The sequence below is a fragment of the Pteropus alecto genome, unplaced genomic scaffold (genome assembly GCF_000325575.1).
Source record: "Pteropus alecto unplaced genomic scaffold, ASM32557v1 scaffold65, whole genome shotgun sequence".
Lineage (NCBI taxonomy): Eukaryota > Metazoa > Chordata > Mammalia > Chiroptera > Pteropodidae > Pteropus > Pteropus alecto.
The window spans coordinates 5175083-5196660 of record NW_006439191.1 but is presented as its reverse complement, the minus strand read 5'-3'; the positions used below and the strand labels follow the sequence as shown (position 1 = coordinate 5196660).

The 21578-nt window shown below is 36.0% G+C and overlaps 1 protein-coding gene across 1 annotated transcript in view; it reads left to right on the top strand.

The window, feature by feature from the left end:
- USH2A (usherin) overlaps window positions 1-21578 on the top strand; it is a 564162-nt gene that overhangs the window by 333972 nt on the left and 208612 nt on the right. The window contains exon 37 of the mRNA XM_025049837.1: window positions 15856-16035. Within this exon, the coding sequence (XP_024905605.1) occupies window positions 15856-16035 (180 nt within the window). The remainder of the gene's footprint in view (window positions 1-15855; window positions 16036-21578) is intronic.

Here is a 21578-nt window from a genome sequence, read left to right as displayed (position 1 = left end):
GAAAATACAGTCTATTTTTCAGGGTTACCTAGAGAAATTCAAAGGCCTTTGCACATAATCTGATTCTCTGGACACCTTTCCTCCCAGACTAAACTGTGTTTTAGAAAAATTCCAAGGGGTGGGGTGGGAGGGTGGAGGAGAGAGAGGCGTTTGTTTTCTGGGGAAAGTAAAGGAAATCATTATACGTGGGACCGTCTTCGATTTCCAGGGCGTCTGCGGGGAGGCTAAGGCTGTTAGGAAAGGGACAGCTTGGTTTTATAGTCCCTGATGTCTGCTTTTTAGTGCGACAGGACATGTGTACTTTCAGAACTGTGCTCGCAAACCACGCCGTGCGTGTGACACGCAGTCCTGTGGGAGCACTCGCCAGTGGGGGGATCGCAGCAGCGATGCCGTGCAGCTTGTCACTCGGAGTCCTGTCGGGGGACTTTGTAGTTGCTTGTCAGTCAGTGGGAAGATAAAAGAGGCAGCTTCTTTTCCAGCGATTTGAATTCATTTCCCCGTAATGAGTTGGCGGGTCAGGCAGGAGCCGGCTCGCCTGTGATCTCATAAAGTGTGTTTTGTGGGTGGAAGAGAAACACTTCGGAGAAAAGGGAGCAGAATGTCTGCTCGACAAGTCAGACAAGCAGAGAAAGCTGGCTCGTCGTTGGCCATCTTTTTTTTAGGACCGCTTATCCTGATTCTCCAAATTTTTAGAAGGGAAGGTCAGAGAAAGTACAGCTCTACCCCCATTTTATTACATAAAAACCCAATATATGAAAATCCAAAGTCACTAAAAGTCTATATAATCAGGTAATAGTATTTCATGCACAAGACTCATCAAGCACAGTCATATTAAAGGCATTTTACTATTTTTTTTTCATTATACAATTATTGACTATATAATTTCTTTTAGAGACAGAAGAAATTAAATCAGTGTCATGTTAGGGAGTTTTTTTGGTTACAGACAGTAGCTCTGGACCTCCCTCTTTGACCATTTCTGATGTTTTACAGTCAACACAAGAGATATTAGATGACTGTCAGAAAAGGTTATGTACAAAGCAAGTATTAATATGAGCAGCAGTGAGCATATAGAGAAAATAAAAAAATTAGTGTCTCCTTGTTTCGCGGGAAGCCAAATTCTCTTCTAAAAAAAATAACCATTCATATACTTTTGTATAAAGTTTCATCACATTTCTAGAGGTATAAATGTACACAAATATAAACACTCAGGAAACAAAAATTATTTTACATGGAATTAAAAATCATCACTGTATGGTAGGTTAAAATATGAATGGGTGATAATAAGATATGTGTCATTGCAAAAAAAGTTTGTCTATAGAATATATACCCACGGCATATATTGACACATTTGATTGTATATCATGTCATGCCCAATAAAGCTATAGAAATGTGTAATTAGGACATATTCTTCCACAAGAATGGAGTTAGGCATTAATTTATCAAACTTACTTAAGAACTCATCTGTTTTCAACACTCACGCGGCAGCTTATTGAATTTGTGTCTCATATCTAATTGGCTATTTTCTTGACATAATGAACAAGTGCAAACTCTGTGCTGTTGTGTCTGCTAAAGCAACGAAATAATGATGAAATGCAAATCATAACCCTGGGCTGCGCAGTTAGGGAGCACGCCCCACAGAGGCCTGTGCGAGCTCTGGCTTTCCGTGTTCCCGTGCCTTGAGTTCACGTGTCAGACGGCACGGAGCATGTGTGTGTAGGACTCTCATCCCCCATCACTTAACGTTGGCTTTGGAAGACTTTGCATGGGGTTTTTGTTTTTTTTGTTTTTTCAGATTCCCGTTTTCAAACAGGAAGTATTTAAAACATGTAAAAAACAATCAGACTATTTTCAGAGTCACACCATGGCTAATTTGGCTATTTTTGGTATTTTTGATGAGGTTCACGTGAGGACAGCAGCCATGGAGCAGATATATAATATTTTAAACCGATAGTTTTGTACCACTCATGTACCTGTCAGGCCTTGGTTTTTATATGCTTGGTCATGGCAAGAGTTCAGTGTTTACTGAATAAATAGCAATGTTAGAGTCGGTTTTTAGGTCTTTCTAGACTGAAAGCATAAGCATCATATGTAATTATCTGGATTTTGGATAAAGAGGCTCTCAAGAGGTAAGTGTCAGCTGTGACTTAATATTAGAAAAAAATGGAGGAGTGAACTATGTAGAGAAGAAGAAAAAAATCTGGTCATGTAGGGCCAGCACCCTTCCCCAGCCCCTGGGCCACGGCCTCTGGTTCCTGAGCTGCTTCTGTGGAGGGTCCAAGGATGGGCCCCCTTGGAGGATGATGGGTCTTTGTCATCATATGGAGTTATGACTGTCACAAAGCTTACGTTTCGGCCTCTTAGGAAGCACCCTTAGATGATTCCAAAGTCATCATGACACTTACTAAGAACAGGCCGCCAAGAGCTAGTATTTTCTAACTTTTTGTATGAAGCTCTTATGAACAGTGAGTTACTTTACTTAATTAAAAAGCAAAATAAGAATGCTAGCAGATCATGTAAGAAAGCACAGCAGTCTTATATAATTTTCTGAGACTACCGATTCTTTATTAAGTAGGGTTGAATATAAATCTTACATTATTTTTTTTATTAATAGTTGCATACCTTTGGAGAGATGTCAGAAGAACTTTTACACTTGCAGAGCAGATTTCCGAAATCATAGAATTAAATTTAGATATGTATTTATTCATTCGTTGTTCATGCCACAAATATTTATCTAGTTTTTGTGGATTGAGTTACGCTATGTTCCAGGGTTGTCGTGGTGAACTAAGAAGGTTTGGCCTTGCTCTGAAGGGGCTGTGGTTTAAAAAGGACACTGGAAATTCATCGGACAGTTGCATAAAAATATAAAACTAAAGACGTTAAACGTCATTAAAATAAAAGTATATGTCACTAAGATTGCACAGTGGGAACCTTAATATAATTTGTAGGATTGGGGGAGACCTCTTTGGTGGATGACATTTAGGGTAACATTTAGACACCGACTCAGAGAAGCATGCAGGAAAGAGGATTCCGGAGAGAATGGCATTTGCAAAGGATGGGAGGAGGGTAGAAGTTTCGTGGGGTTGAGGAAATGAAAGGCTGACCTGGCTGGGTCACAGCGGGTGAGGAAGAGAGTGACGTAGGATGAGGCTGGAGAGAGCTGGTCAGGAGCTACTTCCTGCAGAATCCTGCAGGCTCTTCAAGGATTTTGGCGCAGAACTGCAATGACGACAGAAGACGATCAGTGTTTTTTCAGTTATACAGACGACTGTTAAAGGTAGTAGCTGTAGGTATAGATTGGAAAATGTTTTTTTCAGAAATATTTTTTGTCAAAATGACACTAATTACAAATGAGTTACATTTTTATTTACCATCCAATCTTTTTCCCTATGCAAATAGATACATGTATGTGTATACATACATATAATGTATTTGAGATCTTACTACAAACAATTCTGATATCCTACTTTATTCATTTATCATTATATCATGAGTATTTCTCATATCAAAGGAAAAGTACTCATAAAAAGCATTCTCAAGCAGTGTATAATATCACTAGCAAGGATATACCAAAATGTATTAGCCATTTATTATTATTATTATTACCATTCCATTATTTAGCATTATAATACCAAAATGTATTAGCCATTCCATTATTGTTAGATATTTAGGTTTATTATTTTTTACTATTAGAAAGAATGTTAATTGCTAAAACATAATATTGCCTATATCCTTAATATATATTGCTAAAATATACTTAAATTCAGGAATATATTTTAAGACTCTTGATATGCATGAGAAAAATGCTTTCAAGAAAAATCACATCAATCCATTTGTTTCCTAACAGTATACAAATATATTCATCTTTCTGTAATTGTGCTAATTTGATAGGTAAAAATGATAAGTTGCTTTAATTTGCATTTCCTTATTTCTGTTGAGTTCAAACATTTTCCATATGCTTACAATTTGTTTGTCTTATTCGTAGGTTCACATACTTTGCCTAGGAAATTTTAGAGATTTTAAAATTAGTTTTGATTGTATGGCAGCTTAAAATTATGAATAGTAATTTTTAGTCATTACAGTGTCAAATATTTTATTCAGTTTATATTTTTGGTGTATTTATAAGGTTTAGAAAATAGTGTTTTAGATTCTTGTTTATTTTTTGTAAAAAGTGTTTTTTCTGTACAGAGTTGAAACATATGTTGCTTTATTCTGCTAAAGTTATCAAATTTGCGTTCATATGTATGATGGTGCTTATTTCTGGGCTATTTATTTATTGTATTGACTGACATCTCTGTTTCTCTTTCGATCATCACTGTGACAAATTAATCTGTGTGCTCCTAACATCTTAAATATTTAGAAAATAGCTTTGTATTTTCTAAATATTTAGAAAATAGGTAAAGTTCCCACCTTTCCCCTTGCAGTATTACTCATTTTTGCCAGAAAGTCTCAGTTCTTATATGTATATTCTTCCAACTGAACATTTAATTGATTGAAAAAAATGACACTGGTGTTTTTAATATACTTCTGTTGATAAATTAATTCATGAGGAATTTACATCTTTAGATATTTCTCATCCGGAAATGTGGTATGATTCTATTTATTTAGGTACTTTATATCTCACAGTAAAGGTTCATTATTTTTTCCTAAAGACCGCATATTTTTGTGAGGGTTATTTTACTTCTATGATTGTGATTGTGTTCATTTATTTTTATTATAATGTCAAAGGAATTATTGATATCACATTTGTTTTTTTAAAACATGCCATTTCATTAGTACTTTCTTTAAACACTTATAAATCTCCGAGTTAATTTTTTCAGCTCCATTAAGACAGAAAATACAGAGATCCTTATGCTTGAGGAACATTTCCGTGAGCCCGGCCCACTCAGTTATGTGAAGTTAGCCAGATATAATGCAGTAATAGACAGGAGGGACACTTTTACTTGGAACAAAAAGAGCTCTAATTTAAGTTCCAATCACGAATATGACCCATGTAATATGATTATTTTAAATTCACAGCAACCAAACACTTAGACTAATAATTTTTGTTTCTAGAAATTCATTTGAGATAATAAAACAAGCTTTTAAAATCAATATATAAGATTTATAATATTTGAACTTGTTTCTACCCATTGAGAATACCAGCAGTTCTTGAAATTTATTTTAAAGAAATAATTAGGTACATAAAAATATTTGTAAAATTATAGTTATAGCAGAGTTTATTCATCTAACGAAAATTGATGGGGACATTCCCAAATGTCCAACTATTTAGATTGCCTACATTGTAGTGAATTCATTAAAAAAATTATGCAGATTCATATTTATTTAAAAGGAAATATATATTACTACAGGAAATATACATTACTACAAAACAATGAGTATTATAAAATTAAGTGTAAAATATAATACATTTACATGTGTTTAAAAATACGAAAAGATACATACCAAAGTACACCAGAATATTAACAAGATAACAATGATTATCTTGAGATTTGAGATGATTTTAGCTCCTTTCTTTACAGTGCCTGACATAGTCTTGAAATTTATAATAAACAAGTATTTATTTTATAATCAAAGAATGAATGAAGCCAAAAGAAAAAAAAAAAAGAGTTTGTAGCTTATGTCATCTTACAGCAAAACTATTAGAAGATTTTAGGAAACAACAGACCTTAAACTCAAGTCTCTCCATACAATCAAGAACAAAAGGCTTGACTTCATTAAACTTGGGATGTTAAAAATCTTGGGCCTCAGCTTTTTTCAGAAGCCCAGACATTTGCAATTACTGTTTATTATCGTCTTGCTTTTACTTAAATCCCTTAAATTTAAAGTGGTTGACTTTCACTTTTCCCTAGTAATTCATTCCTTTATAGTAATAGAGTTTCTTATTATCTTTTTGATTTGTACTGTTTCCTGTTTAATGATTTACTCTCTATGGCATATGTGGAAAACTTATCATATTAGAAAAATTATTATCCTATAATAATTATGGTGCCATCAAACTGAATTAAATTATGTTTCATTGTAAATAATAAAATGTATTAATTTTTTTAAAAGCCTTTTTATGCCACTGAGGATAAATAAAGTTGCCTTCATATACGTTCATTAAACACCGTGACAGTATAGGCCAAATTGACAGAACTGATAACAAATCAACTTACTCTTTCTTATAGCAATCCCTTCCAAGTGATTCTGCCATAAGCTTTCTTAGGATTATGAATTAAATGCAATATATTGAGCAGACTCTGTGCATTCTACAAATAATTTCACCTTCATTTTGTGTGAACATGTGTTGCCAGATCTGGGAACAATATGTTTTTTTCTTGAATCAGTTTAAGATGAAAATGAACCTACATTTAATTGTGCATTCTGATGTTCCCTTTAGTACATAAAAATTAAAATTTTCTGGCATGCACATTAAAAAGTAAAACAGAACAATTGAAATTAATTTAGTAGCATATCTTACGCAAACCAATATACTCAAAATATTATCATTTCAACATATAATCAAAATGTTAGGTTAATAATGAGATAGCCCATTCTTTTCTTCATAAGTCTATGTGTATATTTTACACTTATAGAATAATTCGGTGATAATTTTTATCAGAAATATTTGACCTCTACTTAGATTTAGTAAAATTGTCAGATAGATTCACATACCAACATAGTAAAAAGTTTTCCAGCAACTAAATCAGGGATCAGTTCTTAATTAAAATTAAATAAAATTAGAAATTCGGTTTCTTAGCCATACTAGCCATATATCTAGTGCCCCAAATCCACATGTGCATAGTAGCTATTGTATTGGACAGTACAGGTTTAAACCGTATATGAGATATCACCACAAGAGGAAAAGTTAAAAAAATCCGTGCCAAACCATTGAGCATGTTTTGTCTATTAGATTTCAAGGAATGTGAGGTAAATTTTTTTTTCTCTCATTAAATCAACTGGTCGGCCAGTTGAATCAATCAGTAGAATCAAACAGTTGCCTTGCTTTTATGTACAAATCATCTCATATTTTTCTAGGTCCTTGAATTTTCTTTTAGGCAGCTCTGTGTAGTGTAGGTGTCTTAATTATGTTGAAAGCTGTCTCCCCTGGATATTCCTGTAATCCCGAAGATAATCCTTGATTTAATTCTGATACAGTAAGTTTAGGGCAAAGCAAACATGTATATGAAGGAAAAAATTAAGTCTGGTTAATGTGCCACCATGTTTGGTTCTTCCTTCTCAACTGACTTATAAATCATGTAAATAAGTACAATAAACATTTGCTAAGCGATTCTGTAATACTTTGGACCTGCAGGTCCACCATTTGTGATGACACAAAGCAGTTGGCCCAGGAAAGCTGGAAGTACATCGTATGTCAAATGACACCTTCCATCAAGCTTAGAGCAGCATTTCTTCCCGAGCATTCCAACTTCGTGTCATGGCAAAGGGCAATATTGGCATTTCTGATGTGACTCCTTTTGGCTAGCTCAGCATTCTTAAAAAATAAATAGTTTTTTCACTCTGTGATTGAAAGGGTTAAACAGTACCGATTCATTACCACTCACAAAAGGATTTATTTTGTTCTCATAAATCAGTTTTATTCCACATTTTTATTATTCCCTTGGGTGAGCTACTCCAATTGAAATCAATACAAGTGCAAGTGACACAATCCATCTAGATATTTGATTATGGATCGGAGATCCCCAGGTCTGATTTTTAGCCAGTTTTCTTTCTGATCATCTCCTCAAATAACAATATTCTTATTGGCATCTATGAGTTATGAACATGTTTAAAAGGTAGATAATAATATTCATTGGTATACTGACAATGGAAGCCTGGAGAATGAGCAAGGATTAAAAGATAAAGATTAAAATATGTAACTTATAACATTGTTATTAAGCAGTTCAGATTTCTCAATATTTTTAAGATAAAATGAGTTTTAAAATAACTTTACTCTTTCTTAAAAAAATAAAATAAAAGTAGTCGTGTTCTTAGGCTGTATTGGGTAGATGATGAACTGTTTCTCTTGACAGAAATGTTACCTGTTTTCATGCGTTTATTTCATGGTGAGCCACACTCACTGGTCTAGGTTAACAATAAGAAAACAGTTAAGGTAGATAAAATGCCTTTGAAGGGCTTCAAGCTGGTTCCTTTTATTCTATAATTATCCAGGCTGGAAAGCCACCATCTGGGGGATTTAAAGGAGAAAAACAGTTCAACTTTAAATTAGAGAGCAAAATTGATTAAGTTGATGCTCGAGAGGGCAACATTTATATATCAAACTCTCTCTGCTTTACAAACAAATGTATATCTTATGATCCTTTACATAGCGAATGCTTATTTTGGGACTCATGGTACCACATTATAGTTCTCTTGCCTCTGACTGTAGCCACCTGTTCTTGGTTCTTAAGCCAAATTTTTGCATAGGCACAATTAAACCTTTTTGCAGTTCATTTCTTATATTTAGAATAAGGCAGTATTTGGTACACTTAGCTGATTATTTTCTTAAATTTCAAAGCACTATTAACACTTCATTTGTGTCTTTCAGTAACTGTTTTAGCCTTATTTAGCCATGTACGTGTTTTCACCAATATCTACAGGAAGAAGATGTATTGTGTTTTTGGTAAATTACCTCTGGAAGTCTAAAAAAGTCTTTTTTTTTTAAGCAGTTGAAACAGTAAACCCATCTTTCTTCATCCAAAGAGTCAGTAATTATCCCTGTTACTCTTATTAAACCTTTAAACAGCAGCTATCACTGCAGTCAAAGCAATGTGCTTGGACTTCCAGTTGCAGACTTCCTGGGTACGTGGAATTTGGGACTATCCAAAACTTACTTTCTTCCTGCTTTAGTTTTCCGTAATCTGCATTGATAACCTCTGCATAATAAAAGCCATCCGAAGCATTAATGACAGTACAGAGCTCTACGATCGAGCCATATCAATAAAGTGTTCTTTCCATGTAAACTGTTCCGCTCTTTAAAAAGAGTTTATTCAAAAAAAAAAAAAAAATCTAGAAATTGGAAATGGTTCTCCTTATTCAGAAAGGCAGAACGTGTTTTAAAAGGTAGTCACTTGTTTAATTCAGAGGTTGGCAAACTTTTTGTCTGTAGGAATTCATGCATTGGGCAGAATTCCAGGGGCTCTCGATGCCCTATCTCCTGAGATCCTATTAAATGCCCTTTGTAGCAGCGCCACCCCATCCATCACATGCATCTCTTGCAACTGGGAACACCCGCTTCTTCCCCGACTCAGCACGATGGTTGGCAGGAAGGCCAATCCCCAGTGCTCTTCCTGTCTCGCCAGACTCCGCTCAGTTCATTTCCCCTCAGACCGGAGAGGATTAGTAAGAGTTCCGATGATGCTCCATGGTTTATATGTCTTCCCCTAGGAGATGAGTCAGGGACTGTGCTATGCTGAGCATGAATTTACTGTGTCTTTCATCTGCTGTGAGGTTCCAAAATTAATACCATTAATTTGTTCCTTTTCTTTTAATTGGGGTAACATTGGTTAATAACATTCCATAAACTTCAGGTGTACAACTTTATAATATGACATCCGTATACTCTATTGTACTGTCACCACCCCAAGTCTAGTATCCTCTGTCACCATGTATTTGACACCCCGTACCCTCTTTGTCCCGCCTTCCCACCCGACTTCCCTCTGCTAACAGCCATTCTGCTGTCTGTATCTATGAGTTTGGCTTTTTTGTTTGTTCACTTGTTGTTTTCTGTTTTATGTCCCATATTTGTGAAATCATACAGTTTTTGGCCTTTTTCATCTGACTGATTTCACTTAGTATAATACTCTTAAGATCCATCCATGTTATTGCAAATGGCAGTATTTCATTTTTTTATAGCTGACTTGTATTCCACTGTAGGTATGTACCACATCTTCTTTATCCAATCATCTATTGAAGGAAACTTGGTTTGTTTCCATGTCTTGACTATTGTGAATAATATTGCAGTGAACATAGTGGTACATATATCTTTACAAATAAGTGTTTTTAAAGTTTTCAGGTGGATACCCAGAAAAGGTCATGTGATAGTTCTATTCTTAATTTTGGGGGGGACATCAATGCATGTGCTCCAAGATTTTCAGCTGTTTTTTGTTAAGATTCTTATATTTGTTTTCCTGTTTTGTTTTTAAATTTTTGTTAGATATTTTGGAAGGGTAATTCTGTGATCCTAACTTATCCATTCTTCTAAAACATAAAGTTCTGAAAGTTCACATATTCATTCCTAAATCTTTCTGGCAAGATGATCATATCCACAGTTTAAAAATTGTAACACATATATACTGAGGGGGCTTGTCCCCACCTTGTCCTCATGCCTGTGTAACCCTCTTTCGTTGCCGTAGGCACAACCTGTGACTTGTTTCCAGGCACTAAAATATGGCAAAGGGGATGGAATGTTCTGCATAACATTACCTGGGACTGTAACCCGTCTTGCAAGCTGCCATGTTGAGAGGCCCACATGGGAAGGAAGCGAGGGCGATGCCCAGCCAGCAGCCAGTTAGTAACTGGGGGAACCAATAAGGCAAAATAGAAAAAAATCTGACTTCTTAGAGTACAACATAGTTGATGAGAATGGACCGTACTTCCCTAATTTACCGCAGCCAAGCACATCTCTGTATTCGCTCTTTATATGTTTCTTTTCTGGTGGTTACAAAATGAGATCCATTTAGGAAAATCTGACTTACATGGAACAAAGTTGATGAAAAAAAAAACATGCTCCAAAGGACTTTAAAAATGATCTTTAAAATTTTTAGAAGGGTGATTGTGCCACATTGGGCATACTCTTCTTCACACGTTAAAAAAAAAAAAAAAAAAAATCGGAACAAAACCCAAAGACCTTCAGTATCCGTAAAGCTTTTCTCGGTCTCACATGAGCACAGACTCAGGTCAGATGTTTCTGGAGCATCTTTCAGTGAGTTGGTAAAATAGTCTGTGTATTTATTCTCTGAACTACAACTGTCATTCTAGCAGAATGACCACTTTAAAGAGGAATCAAAGAAGTACAGCTTTTACTGGATGACAACTAATTAAAAATCGCATTAGAGTAATTACAATAATGGTAAGAAATAGTATGCACTTTCCTCAGAGCCCTAAGTGGTTCACAGGCTACTTATTTCTTTATCAAAGTATTCTGTGGAGAAGACAGCTGTGCAGGTATATATTTATAAATATTTTCTACGTTGGCAAAAATTTAAGGCCAGGGATAGGTCCCTTTAACCATATGTTAACCATATGTTAATACCCTGCACCTTTCAGATCTCTACAAAAGTGAGGTCTATTAGAATAATAGAGTTTAGAGAACACACTTGCCTTTCGGGTAATATAATTTGAAATGATATCCTTAGGAAGAATAAATAAAAATAACTTAAATATTAATGTGGGCTATCTAGAGTGACCTAGAATTCCTAGCTCACATTAAAAGCCTTATTTTCTATTTGAAGTCTTTTGATTTTGGTATTGGCAGAATTTTGTGACAGGGAGGTAGACCTGAACCACACTAAAAATGAGACTTCAATACAAGAAAAATCTAGCTTTTTCTTTTTACGGCAAGAAGTAGGAAAATTAGTTAACATGCTTTCCACCTTAAGGTGTAATTGGATTCAGAAAAAGGCTAACTTAAAGCAGGACCAGGTCCATCTCGTAGAATCTTCACAAGGTACCAGGAATCAGTTTGGTTTGTTCGCTGTCATTTCTCATTATAATCTTTGTCACTAGAACGGATTCATGTTGTGCCATTTTCTGTTCTCGTTACAATCTTTGTCACATGAATAAGATATCAGGATGTTAGTGCCTGGCATACAGACTTCCGTGTGTGATGACACCGTACAAGACTGTGCTGACCTTTGCAACATTATGTATTCTGATTGGTTGTTCATTTCACCTCTTTCCCACAAGTTAATAAGGCTGTAAAAAGGAGAGAACTGAAATGGCCAGCCAGTCAAATTATAGAATATTGAAAAGGTCAGAGCAGTACAGTACAGAGGGAAAAAATTATGGAATATATGGTGCATTAAAATTCTTGTGACAATGATTATAACAAGAATGGGAAAGGATACCCATTTATGTTATTTCAATCTAGAGAGCCCCACAGGATGATATTCCCAGGACAGCCATCATTTACGCATCCCTGAATCATACATGAGAAAATGTCTATTTATGCTGGTTTTTGCTTAAAATAATTGTGTAGAAGATATCCTACTATTCAACAAATAAGAGCATTCATTGTATGATTTTAGCGTAAGAAATGGACGTCGATGTTGTTAACATTTTAATAGGACTCATATTTGAAGCTGAAGGAAATGTTCTTTGCAAGTGAAATCTGTAGGACCTGAGATTTATTTCGGTTGCTTCTTCATTTTTTTTTTGTTGAAAATAAAATAGAAAAGTAGGAATGAATGAATTAACCTTTTTGAAAATTTTTTAGAATGTGGAGTATCCTGAAATAGCATCTAGGAGTTTATTTAAAATTTTTACATGACCTATACCAAACGTGTTTTCTCCTCGTGACGCATGACGTTGGACAATATACAAAGACTCTTTCCTTCCTCTGCATTTTCAGTGAAGAGAGGGAAGATGGGAGGGAGAGAAATAGTGAATTCAGAAAACCCAAAGTTATTGTTCTCAGGTGTGCAATGATTTCTTATTTTTAAAATTTTTTAAAGCTTATTGAAAATTTTCTTATAGAGCAGCTATACTAGATTTTGTAGTCTGTGAAGATAGATCTGGCTTAAGAGTTAGCTTTATACTTTCTGAAGGTGCATTCTTTCCCTTTTTTTTTAATAGAGTAAACATTTTATAATCCAAAGCTGGAGTCTAAAGGCATCAATGAATAAGGATACCAAATGTGCCTAATTATTTTTTGTAAGCAGAAGAAATGAATTTTGATTATTACTTTAAGACTAAGTTGAACATGGATGGAATAACTCGAAAATCCGTTGTTCTGTGTGCTTAAGAAGAATCACCGCCACGTGATTCTCTACCTCTGATGTTCAGCAGTGGAGTGGAACTTAGGCATGTGAATGTTTATCGAAAACTCCCAGGCGATTTTGACGCAGGTGAAACCTGGAACTCTGGTGCACACAGCCCCATGCTACAGAGTTCCGTGCAATCCCCAGTGAAAGCCCAGTGGGGCAGGCCACAGGGGAAGTGGGGAACTCTACCTCAGGGTCACAGTGCCTGGGGGCAGGGGTAAGGCGGCTGTGGTTCCAGAACACAGAAGCACAAACCGGCCTGCACCATCTACTTAGACTCACAAATAGTGTCAGCGCGGAGGCCACCCAGACAGGAGTGGTCACCTGCGATAGGAAATGCTTATCGTTTTAGCGTTTTCCAGCTCGATTCTTGAGGATGAATCAACCGGACTCCATTTTCCAGCCCACTGAAAGCAAAGTATATGCAGTGAAAAGTGGAAACTCACCCCCTGTCAAGAGGGGGAGGGGGCAGAGGATTGCATTTTAAGATTTTTTCCTCTAATCTCTAGGAGCCCGAATTGTTAAAGTTTAAATGAAGAGAGGGCAGGGAGAATAAAGTAGAGAAGGGCCAACATCTGTGGATTGTGTTTTGGTTTTGGATGTGGAGATTTCGAGGGGAGACCCTGTCAGTGGTTCTAGGTCTGTGAACTAAGCTGTGTGTTGATGGCGGGGAGGAGATAGGAGACTCAGCTGCGCGGCTGCCGGAGATGGACGAGTCCTTTTCTGAGCCGAACGAAATGGTTTATGTAATTGCATACTTCTCATAATTATTGAGTAATTATATACTTCTCATAATTACCGAGTAATCATTGTTCTAACAACTAGAACTTCATGTTACAACTAATTGTATAATTGCCATGTATTAATGTTATCTGGGAAACTTAGAATAAAGTGGGACTTAATGTATTTTCTCATGCCATGCCATCTTCAAAGCTGGCGATAATGTTTGTTTTACAGCTAGAAATTTGCTTCAAAACTCAAGGGTGGGGGGAACCCTCACTAATATTAAAATTATATAAGTTAACTCACCATACGTCTTACGTTTGCACCTAGCTTGAAATTTGTGAAATTGTATTCTCTAGGCTTAATTTTAGAATTTTCATTGTTTTGCAATTTTCAGTCTTTTGAAAGATGTGCACTCTTACAGGATGTCAGAGGCATCTGTGGGGTCATGCAGGATAGGCCGACCTTTTTGGAATTTGACAACTGGGCATGAGGCAACAGCAGAACTTCTTCTATAACTGAAAAGACTTCTGAGTTGCTAGACATTGTGGGGACTTAAGGATGTTTTCACATGTGGCCTGTGTGCCTTTTCGTAGACAATGTTTAGAAGCGATGACTATTGCATCTTAACCAGGTTTCTCAAATGCAGAAACTATGCCTTATACGTTTTGAGCATGTTGTTATCAGCACCTACCAGAGTCTACTCTCTGCATGCAGTTGGAGCTCAATAATCCGTCGAATCAAGTTCACTAGTTGAAAAAAAAAAAACCCTATGAAAGCTGATATAACTTGGAAATGTCTTTTCGGTGCATAGTGAACTTATCAAAGGCTACTTCGTAGGTTTCAGAGCTTCTTGCTAATTTTTGTTATGCATATATAGCTATATATTGTCTGTTTCCATGTTAGGAATTTAAAAACCAGTCAGTCCTAAATGGTGAATATGTCTTTATCGTGTTTAACTAAAAATGAAGAGGAATTACTGTTCTTTTGTTGTAGCTCATAACTGCCATTTATTCCCTTTGGGAAAGATTAAAGATACATATAATACAACTTGTTTTGGCAAAGGAAGAAGACTATTTGAAATAAATATTGCTATTTTTAATGCTTTTTTTTCTGTTTTAAGAGTAGTTATAACTGAATTTTACTCAAACGATATTTTGGAAAAATTGTCGCATATAAACTTTTCAGGAAGCATCTAACATGGAAAGTAAAATAAACATTACAACACAATGTTCAGTTTTAACCCCTATTTTAAGTCTAATTTCTAACTCTTAGCCTCGAACATGACCCAGTTGCATAGGAGAGGGAGATAAAACACTCATCAGGCAGCATTGTTTTCCTATGTCCTAGAAACGCCAGGCTTGAGCACGGGTTTGCTGAAGCTTTAGAAGGATGGTGGTGGTGGGACCCAGGGAAGAGACATTGAAGGTGATGCTTTTATCCAGCCAGGCAGCCTCTGCACGTCCCTGGAGAGCTAAAAAATAGATCTGATCGAGGTGGGCACAGATTACTTCCCATCGCAGTTGCTTCTTGGGATATTCTGACCAGTTCTAATGTAAAAAGACATGAACTAGAAAGCAGTGCACCCGCCTCTTAAGCAGAATGAGCAGAAATTACCCCAATTGATGATTAATGAACTATCGGACGCATATATTTGACTATACTATTTATATCCAGAACTGTTTTATTGCGGGGCGGGTGATTTCCTCCTTGTTGGCACATCACAGAACATTCAGTTCTTTCAAACAACAAAAGTGAAAATTGTGTTGCTTGAGGGATTTGAAAAACCCTCAAACAAATTGTAAATAATTCATCTAGCGATCAATTTATATGTCAGCGCAGCATATTACTTATATGCACGATCCTTGTGATGTGGCTTTATACTGTCTTAGGATATCAGTTCAGTAATTTTGATCCCCGTGGTGAATGAATTAGAAAACAGTCTGTTAACTCAGGTAACATTTTGTTCAATAAAAGTAGGCCCATTGACAGCACATGTGACACCTCTCACGGTAGCGATAGTATAGTTCTATTTCGTACTGTATATGTTTAAATAATAGCAGGAAACGTTTACATAAGAAACCCAAGAACACACAAGAAAATGTTTCAATAATAGCGGGAAAGCATCCTTAAATATACACTAATTTCTATAATTTTCTCTTTTAATCAGCCAATAATAACTACACTCTTCTGAATGGCACACGAATCATGCACCGCAGTGAAGAGACCAGACTTTGGGTGCTCATCGATGGCTTGGTTCCCTTTACTACCTATGTGGTGCGAGTGAACGCTTCCAACAGCCAAGGCAGCTTGACGAGTGACCCCACAATGATTGCGATGCCGCCAGAGGGTAAGTCTAGTGAAGCGCTGACTATCTCAATATATATAAATGTCCCAGAACAAAGTCTCTGCTGAACACCTTGTTTACTGTCAGAATTCATTTTTTTAGAACTTAGAGTCTCAATATTATTTCTGCTCGGTTTGCTTATTGTTTTGTTTTATTGAGATGCATGTGTCGATATCGTTTTATTGTTGAGACTTCTTTCACCTCGCACTGTGTGTGTGTGTGTGTATGCGCACACACACAGGCATGTATCTCTTGCTTTCTGCATGTTAAGAAGATTCAGAAATGCTTTTTTGTTTGAGACTTTGTTTAGATTCAAATTGTATTTTTACAATTTAGGCTTTAATTTTCTAATACAAGTAGTTCCCATTCCTGGTTTTTGGAGAACTAATTTAGATGTATATCTAAGCCCTTCCATTTGGCAAAAAGATGCAGCGTGCAGGTAATAGAATAGTAAAATTATTAGTACCACTGGAAAGACACCTTTAAATTCCTTGTCCTAATGATTAGAGTGCAGTACTGTCACCTTAAATGTGAAACATGGTACGATCTGGATATGTTTAAGTATTTCTATGAAAAAAAAAATAACCTTATTCAGAACTATTATTTTGCTCTGAAGTCCACTCCACCCTTATTTTAACTATTTGTGAGACCGATTACTAAGAAGAAAACTTCTTCTTACGTTGACATGTACAGCCCTCAAATAGAAGGCATGCCTCAGTGATGAGAGCATGATTCTGAACTGTGTGTCCAGAATGTGTGTTTTCTGAGAAAAGGACCCCAGGACACCCAGCGTCTGCCTCACAGCCCAGCCCCGGTGTAAGCAGCGCTCTCTGCACGAAGGCAGAATGGCACTCTCCTGTTAACAGCCAGCTGCAGGGCTCCACGTCCCCCTTTGTCACAATGAGTAGAAGAGCAGCAAAGGGATATCACTAAAGGAAATTGAGGGCTAACCTGTAGTTCCTGCAGAATCCTCTCGCAAGGGAAGATTCATTACCTGCTGTGCCGTAAAAACCGCTCACTATTATCTACCTTTTACGACATAAGAATTAATGAATGGATGCTTACTGAAACACTCGCTTAAGAAAAGAATGCTTGAAAGGGACTATTGATTCAGATAGTGTATTTCATGAACCCACAATAAAAAAAACAAAAATGGAAATTAAGTTTAGATAAGTGCTTGTTTAAGAAATGAGACCAAAAAGAAAAAAGAAAAAGAAAAAAGAAACCTCATTTTACGACATAAGAATTAATGAATGGATGCTTACTGAAACACTCGCTTAAGAAAAGAATGCTTGAAAGGGACTATTGATTCAGATAGTGTATTTCATGAACCCACAATAAAAAAAACAAAAATGGAAATTAAGTTTAGATAAGTGCTTGTTTAAGAAATGAAAAAAAAAAAAGAAAAGAAAAAGAAAAAAGAAACCTCGGGTATTCGTGTTTTCATTGTTCATTCTAACCCAATGCGCTGGAAGGAATCGAAAGTTGTGATGCCTCTATACCTTAGTATATAATACCTTTTATATACTAAGAGATTTAAGATTTAAGAGTAATTCGTGCTTTGAGATTTTTAAGTTACATAATTTCTAAATAAGATATATGGAATATTTAATGAGTTATATATTCATCTTATGGGATTTACACTGATTTAAATAGTTTGTAATTTACACCAATTTACATCGCATTCAAAACATGTGAATTATATTAAAGGACTAGTTTAATTCATTGTTCATGTGTTTAAGAATGTGTGGTCTAATACTCTAATATATATGTGCGTTTGTGTGTATATATGCATGTATATATACATAGTTTAGTTAAACACAGCAAGCTTCTGTTGTTAACTCAGTACACACTGTGTGACTATATCTGTCATGGGGTTAGTAGAAGGGCTGATATTATGTAAACAGGAAGAATCTAAACTATTTTGGGGCGGTACAGCAGAAGTGAAGTAACTGCTAAGGCTTGACTTCAACTCTGCTCTGTGGGTGCCTCTCCACGCCCTTAGCATCGCGCTCTGCAGGTGCACACTCCCTGGGCACTGTGCAAGCACTCACTTTATGTACTCAGAAATCCAGGATTTGGGAGATGGGCCTTCACTCAAAGCGAAGGCAAAATGTCTTCAAAGGCAGACAGTGATTCGTTCAAGTTTATTACAGCCATTAGATGTACTTTTTTTCATTATTAGATTGTTGTTGATTACAATTAGGAAACTTATAGCTTTGAAATTATCTTTTTTATGATCTTGTGGCAGTTTAAAGGTGATACCTCATTGATTAAATAGGTTTTAGTTCATGCTTCCTTTTACTTAATGATCTGAAAACATATTATCCTGATTTACACATAAAATCATGCCGAAAAGCATGTGGCATTCACGAGAATATGTGTGTTTAAGTAGAATTAAATTAGTACTGAGAGTTATTAAAGAAATCTTCCATGCCTTTGTCCAGTGAACTGTGTTTCATACTGAAATGAATAATAAATGAACCAATGTACAGAAGCAAACCAACTTATGGGCAGAGAAGCTTCTATATGCTATTTACTTTTCCATTATATTTAGATTGTTATCATTATTGCCATTTCCTTGATTTCAATATTAGATCTCTTTTATGGTGATGTTCAGTTCCTACTTTCTTTCAATGCTGGGTTATGCCAAATTTGTAATGATAATACCCTTAGCTATGTTTTCTTCTCCATGTAGTTTAAAAACATGATAATAGAAGGTTTAGGCAAAACAGAAATGATAATTTTTTTTCTTTATCAAAGGTTTGATATGAGATATGGCCTAAAGAACCTCCTTTACCTCCTTAATCTGGCCAAGTCCTACTCATTTTTTTAGGTTTCAACTTAAAAATTGGTCCATCAAAAAGTCATTTTTTCCCAACTGAGGCAGAGATAGGGCCCTTCTGTGTCCCACAAGAGAATCACATTGTATCCACAGTGCCTGCCTGATCTGTCACGGTCACTGGTTGTAGGACTCTACACAGCAGGGACTATTTCTTATTCACAATTTTTATCTTAAGTGCCCAGACCAACCCTGACTCATGGTAGGTGTATAATGTATAATGGGGCAGTGAATGTATGAGCGAATGAATGAATCAGCCAAGATAGCTTGATTATCAGTTTTAAATTGGAAGTTTATCATTGCTCAGACCTGCTCAAGCCTCATCTTCTACCTAAGCGAGCTGTGACTTTGTGACCTCCTCCGTGTACTGTTGTGCAGTTTGGGAGTGCCAGGAGCCCTGCAGGTGGAAGGGGGCCAGGGCTGGAAGGATGGCAAGAGTATGGAAGGTGAGAAATTCTCAGATTGCACCAACCCCATCGCTCTTTGAGTCCTTCCCTGCAGTGGTTACTTGTCGTAGGCGAGCATAGGATGAACAGGCCTTGGTTTACATAGGAACTTAAAAAAGGAGAGATAAGGGGACACAATGTACTCTGGTAGGTCATCGCTCAGGTGATGGTTATAAGTCACCTTATTTGATATTAACTTTCTGTATTTTTTAATGAAAAAAATACAATTAGCGTGCCGCTTTCTGTATACCAATTATATCTCAATAAAGCCAGAAATCTTTTTAAATACTCAAGTCCAACAATATCTAATTTCCGACCATAGTTAATTCCATCAGACCTTCCTGTTTTATTGCTGTCGTTGAATAAAATTAATTTTATTAAAAACTAAAACTCAACTTTCTCCAAACGAAATGAGAAAGGCGATTAAACAATGGGATAAACATGAGTTATTTTCAAGATGGACATTAAGGCAAGTGAGATCATGAAACCAGTAGCTCAGTACATGTACGGTGCAAAAGCTCAAACAGCCCACATTTGTTTTATTTTAAAAATTCATTTGAAATATTATTTGGTCAACTGGAAGAGTTTTTTTCCCCCAATTCTATAGCATATACTTCTGTATACTCAGGTTTTAGTATTTCTACAATAACCATATTTTTAGGTTGTTTGCAATAGCATAATGTTCATATTTAGCACTAAGATACTCTTAGAAATGAAGAATATACTTAATCTGAGCTCTCGAGTAGCATTATAGTGCAGGTTCAAGAGTTCTAGGAAAAGAATTAAAAAAATAAAAACGGAATCCAAATGTTAATCCATAAATATGAAACTTTCCTTTGACCTTTACCCTTTCAAGGTCTGGAGTTACTAATGGGGTTAGGATTTCAACTCTTAATGGGGCTCAGTGCATTAGTGTTTTGTATGCATGGAATTCAGCATTCGGTTTAATAAGTGGTTGACATTGGTGATGTCCCTTAATTTGCTTAAATCTAATTGGCTCTTTTATCAGTCAAACCTGTATGGATTGGTAATTGATCAGAAAGGGTCAGCCATGACTCTGCATGTAGTTAAACGATGGAACCACCAGTTAAAGCCACGGCTGCATGGAAATAAGCACAGGAAGAACAAATGAGCTTAGAGCAGGAAGGCAAAGGAGCTTAGAAGTTTTGCAGGATCTTCAAGTTCAGAACAAAGGCATTATAGAGTATATAAATTTTAAATACACTGCATTTTGCCTCCAGACTTAAACTTTTTTTTGCAGATGAACTGAAATCTTGTCTGAAACTATCTTTGTTACATCAAAGAACTACTCAGAAAGCTAAGAGAGACAGAAGAAGCATAAAAGGGCATAGTTTAAAATGATTAGTGACAAATTCCATACTGATGAGCTAGAAACGGATTTTTTATGAAAGTTTTATATTTTTCCGAAGGGAATAATTTTATTCTATTTATCTTTTCCTGGCCTGCTTTATTGTAATAGTGAAGGAACTCAGAGCCACCTTGTTTGTGAACTTAATCCAGTTTTCTCTGACAGTAAATAATTTTCATCTATACCTTAAAATTGATAAGAATTATTATAATCTACAAACTTTGTAAACATACTAAGCTTGAGGAATATGTTTCTTTCCCAAAAGTGTCTTATTAGAAAATCAAAAACGAGGAAAGGCAAAATGGTTATGAGTGGTTTGTTTTAGAATCTGTTTTAGTTTGTCTGTCCTTTGCATGACCTCCCTCCCCAACTAAAACACTGATACAAGAAAAAGAGTAAAACCCTTTTGGAATTGATACCTAGGCACATCGTAAAAGCATAGACTTTAGAATCCTATAAACCTAGATTTGATTCCACTTCTTTCCCTCACTGGCTGAGTGGCGATGACCACAAACATAGATATATGTGAACCTCAGTGTGTTCATCCATAAAATAGGCTTGATGATAATTCCCAGCTGACGGAAGATTAAACAACACAATACATGTGGTGCACTTAGCACAGTGCCTGTCTTGATAAGCAGTTAGTGCTTGTTACTTTCTTTGTTCCATTTTTCTACCAAGACTCTTTGGCCTCTGCAATATTGAGATTTATAGTAAGAAATATACATCTGCTTTCCTCATTTCTGTTTATGACACAGAGCTCCTTGGGATTTTCTGAGTGATGAGAGCTGTACTCTGCATTTTGTTATGTTAATGTGGTGACTTTTGGAAAGCATGGAAGGGTGTTGTTGGTTGTGGTCAGGCCAACAAGGTGATTAGACAGTCAGAA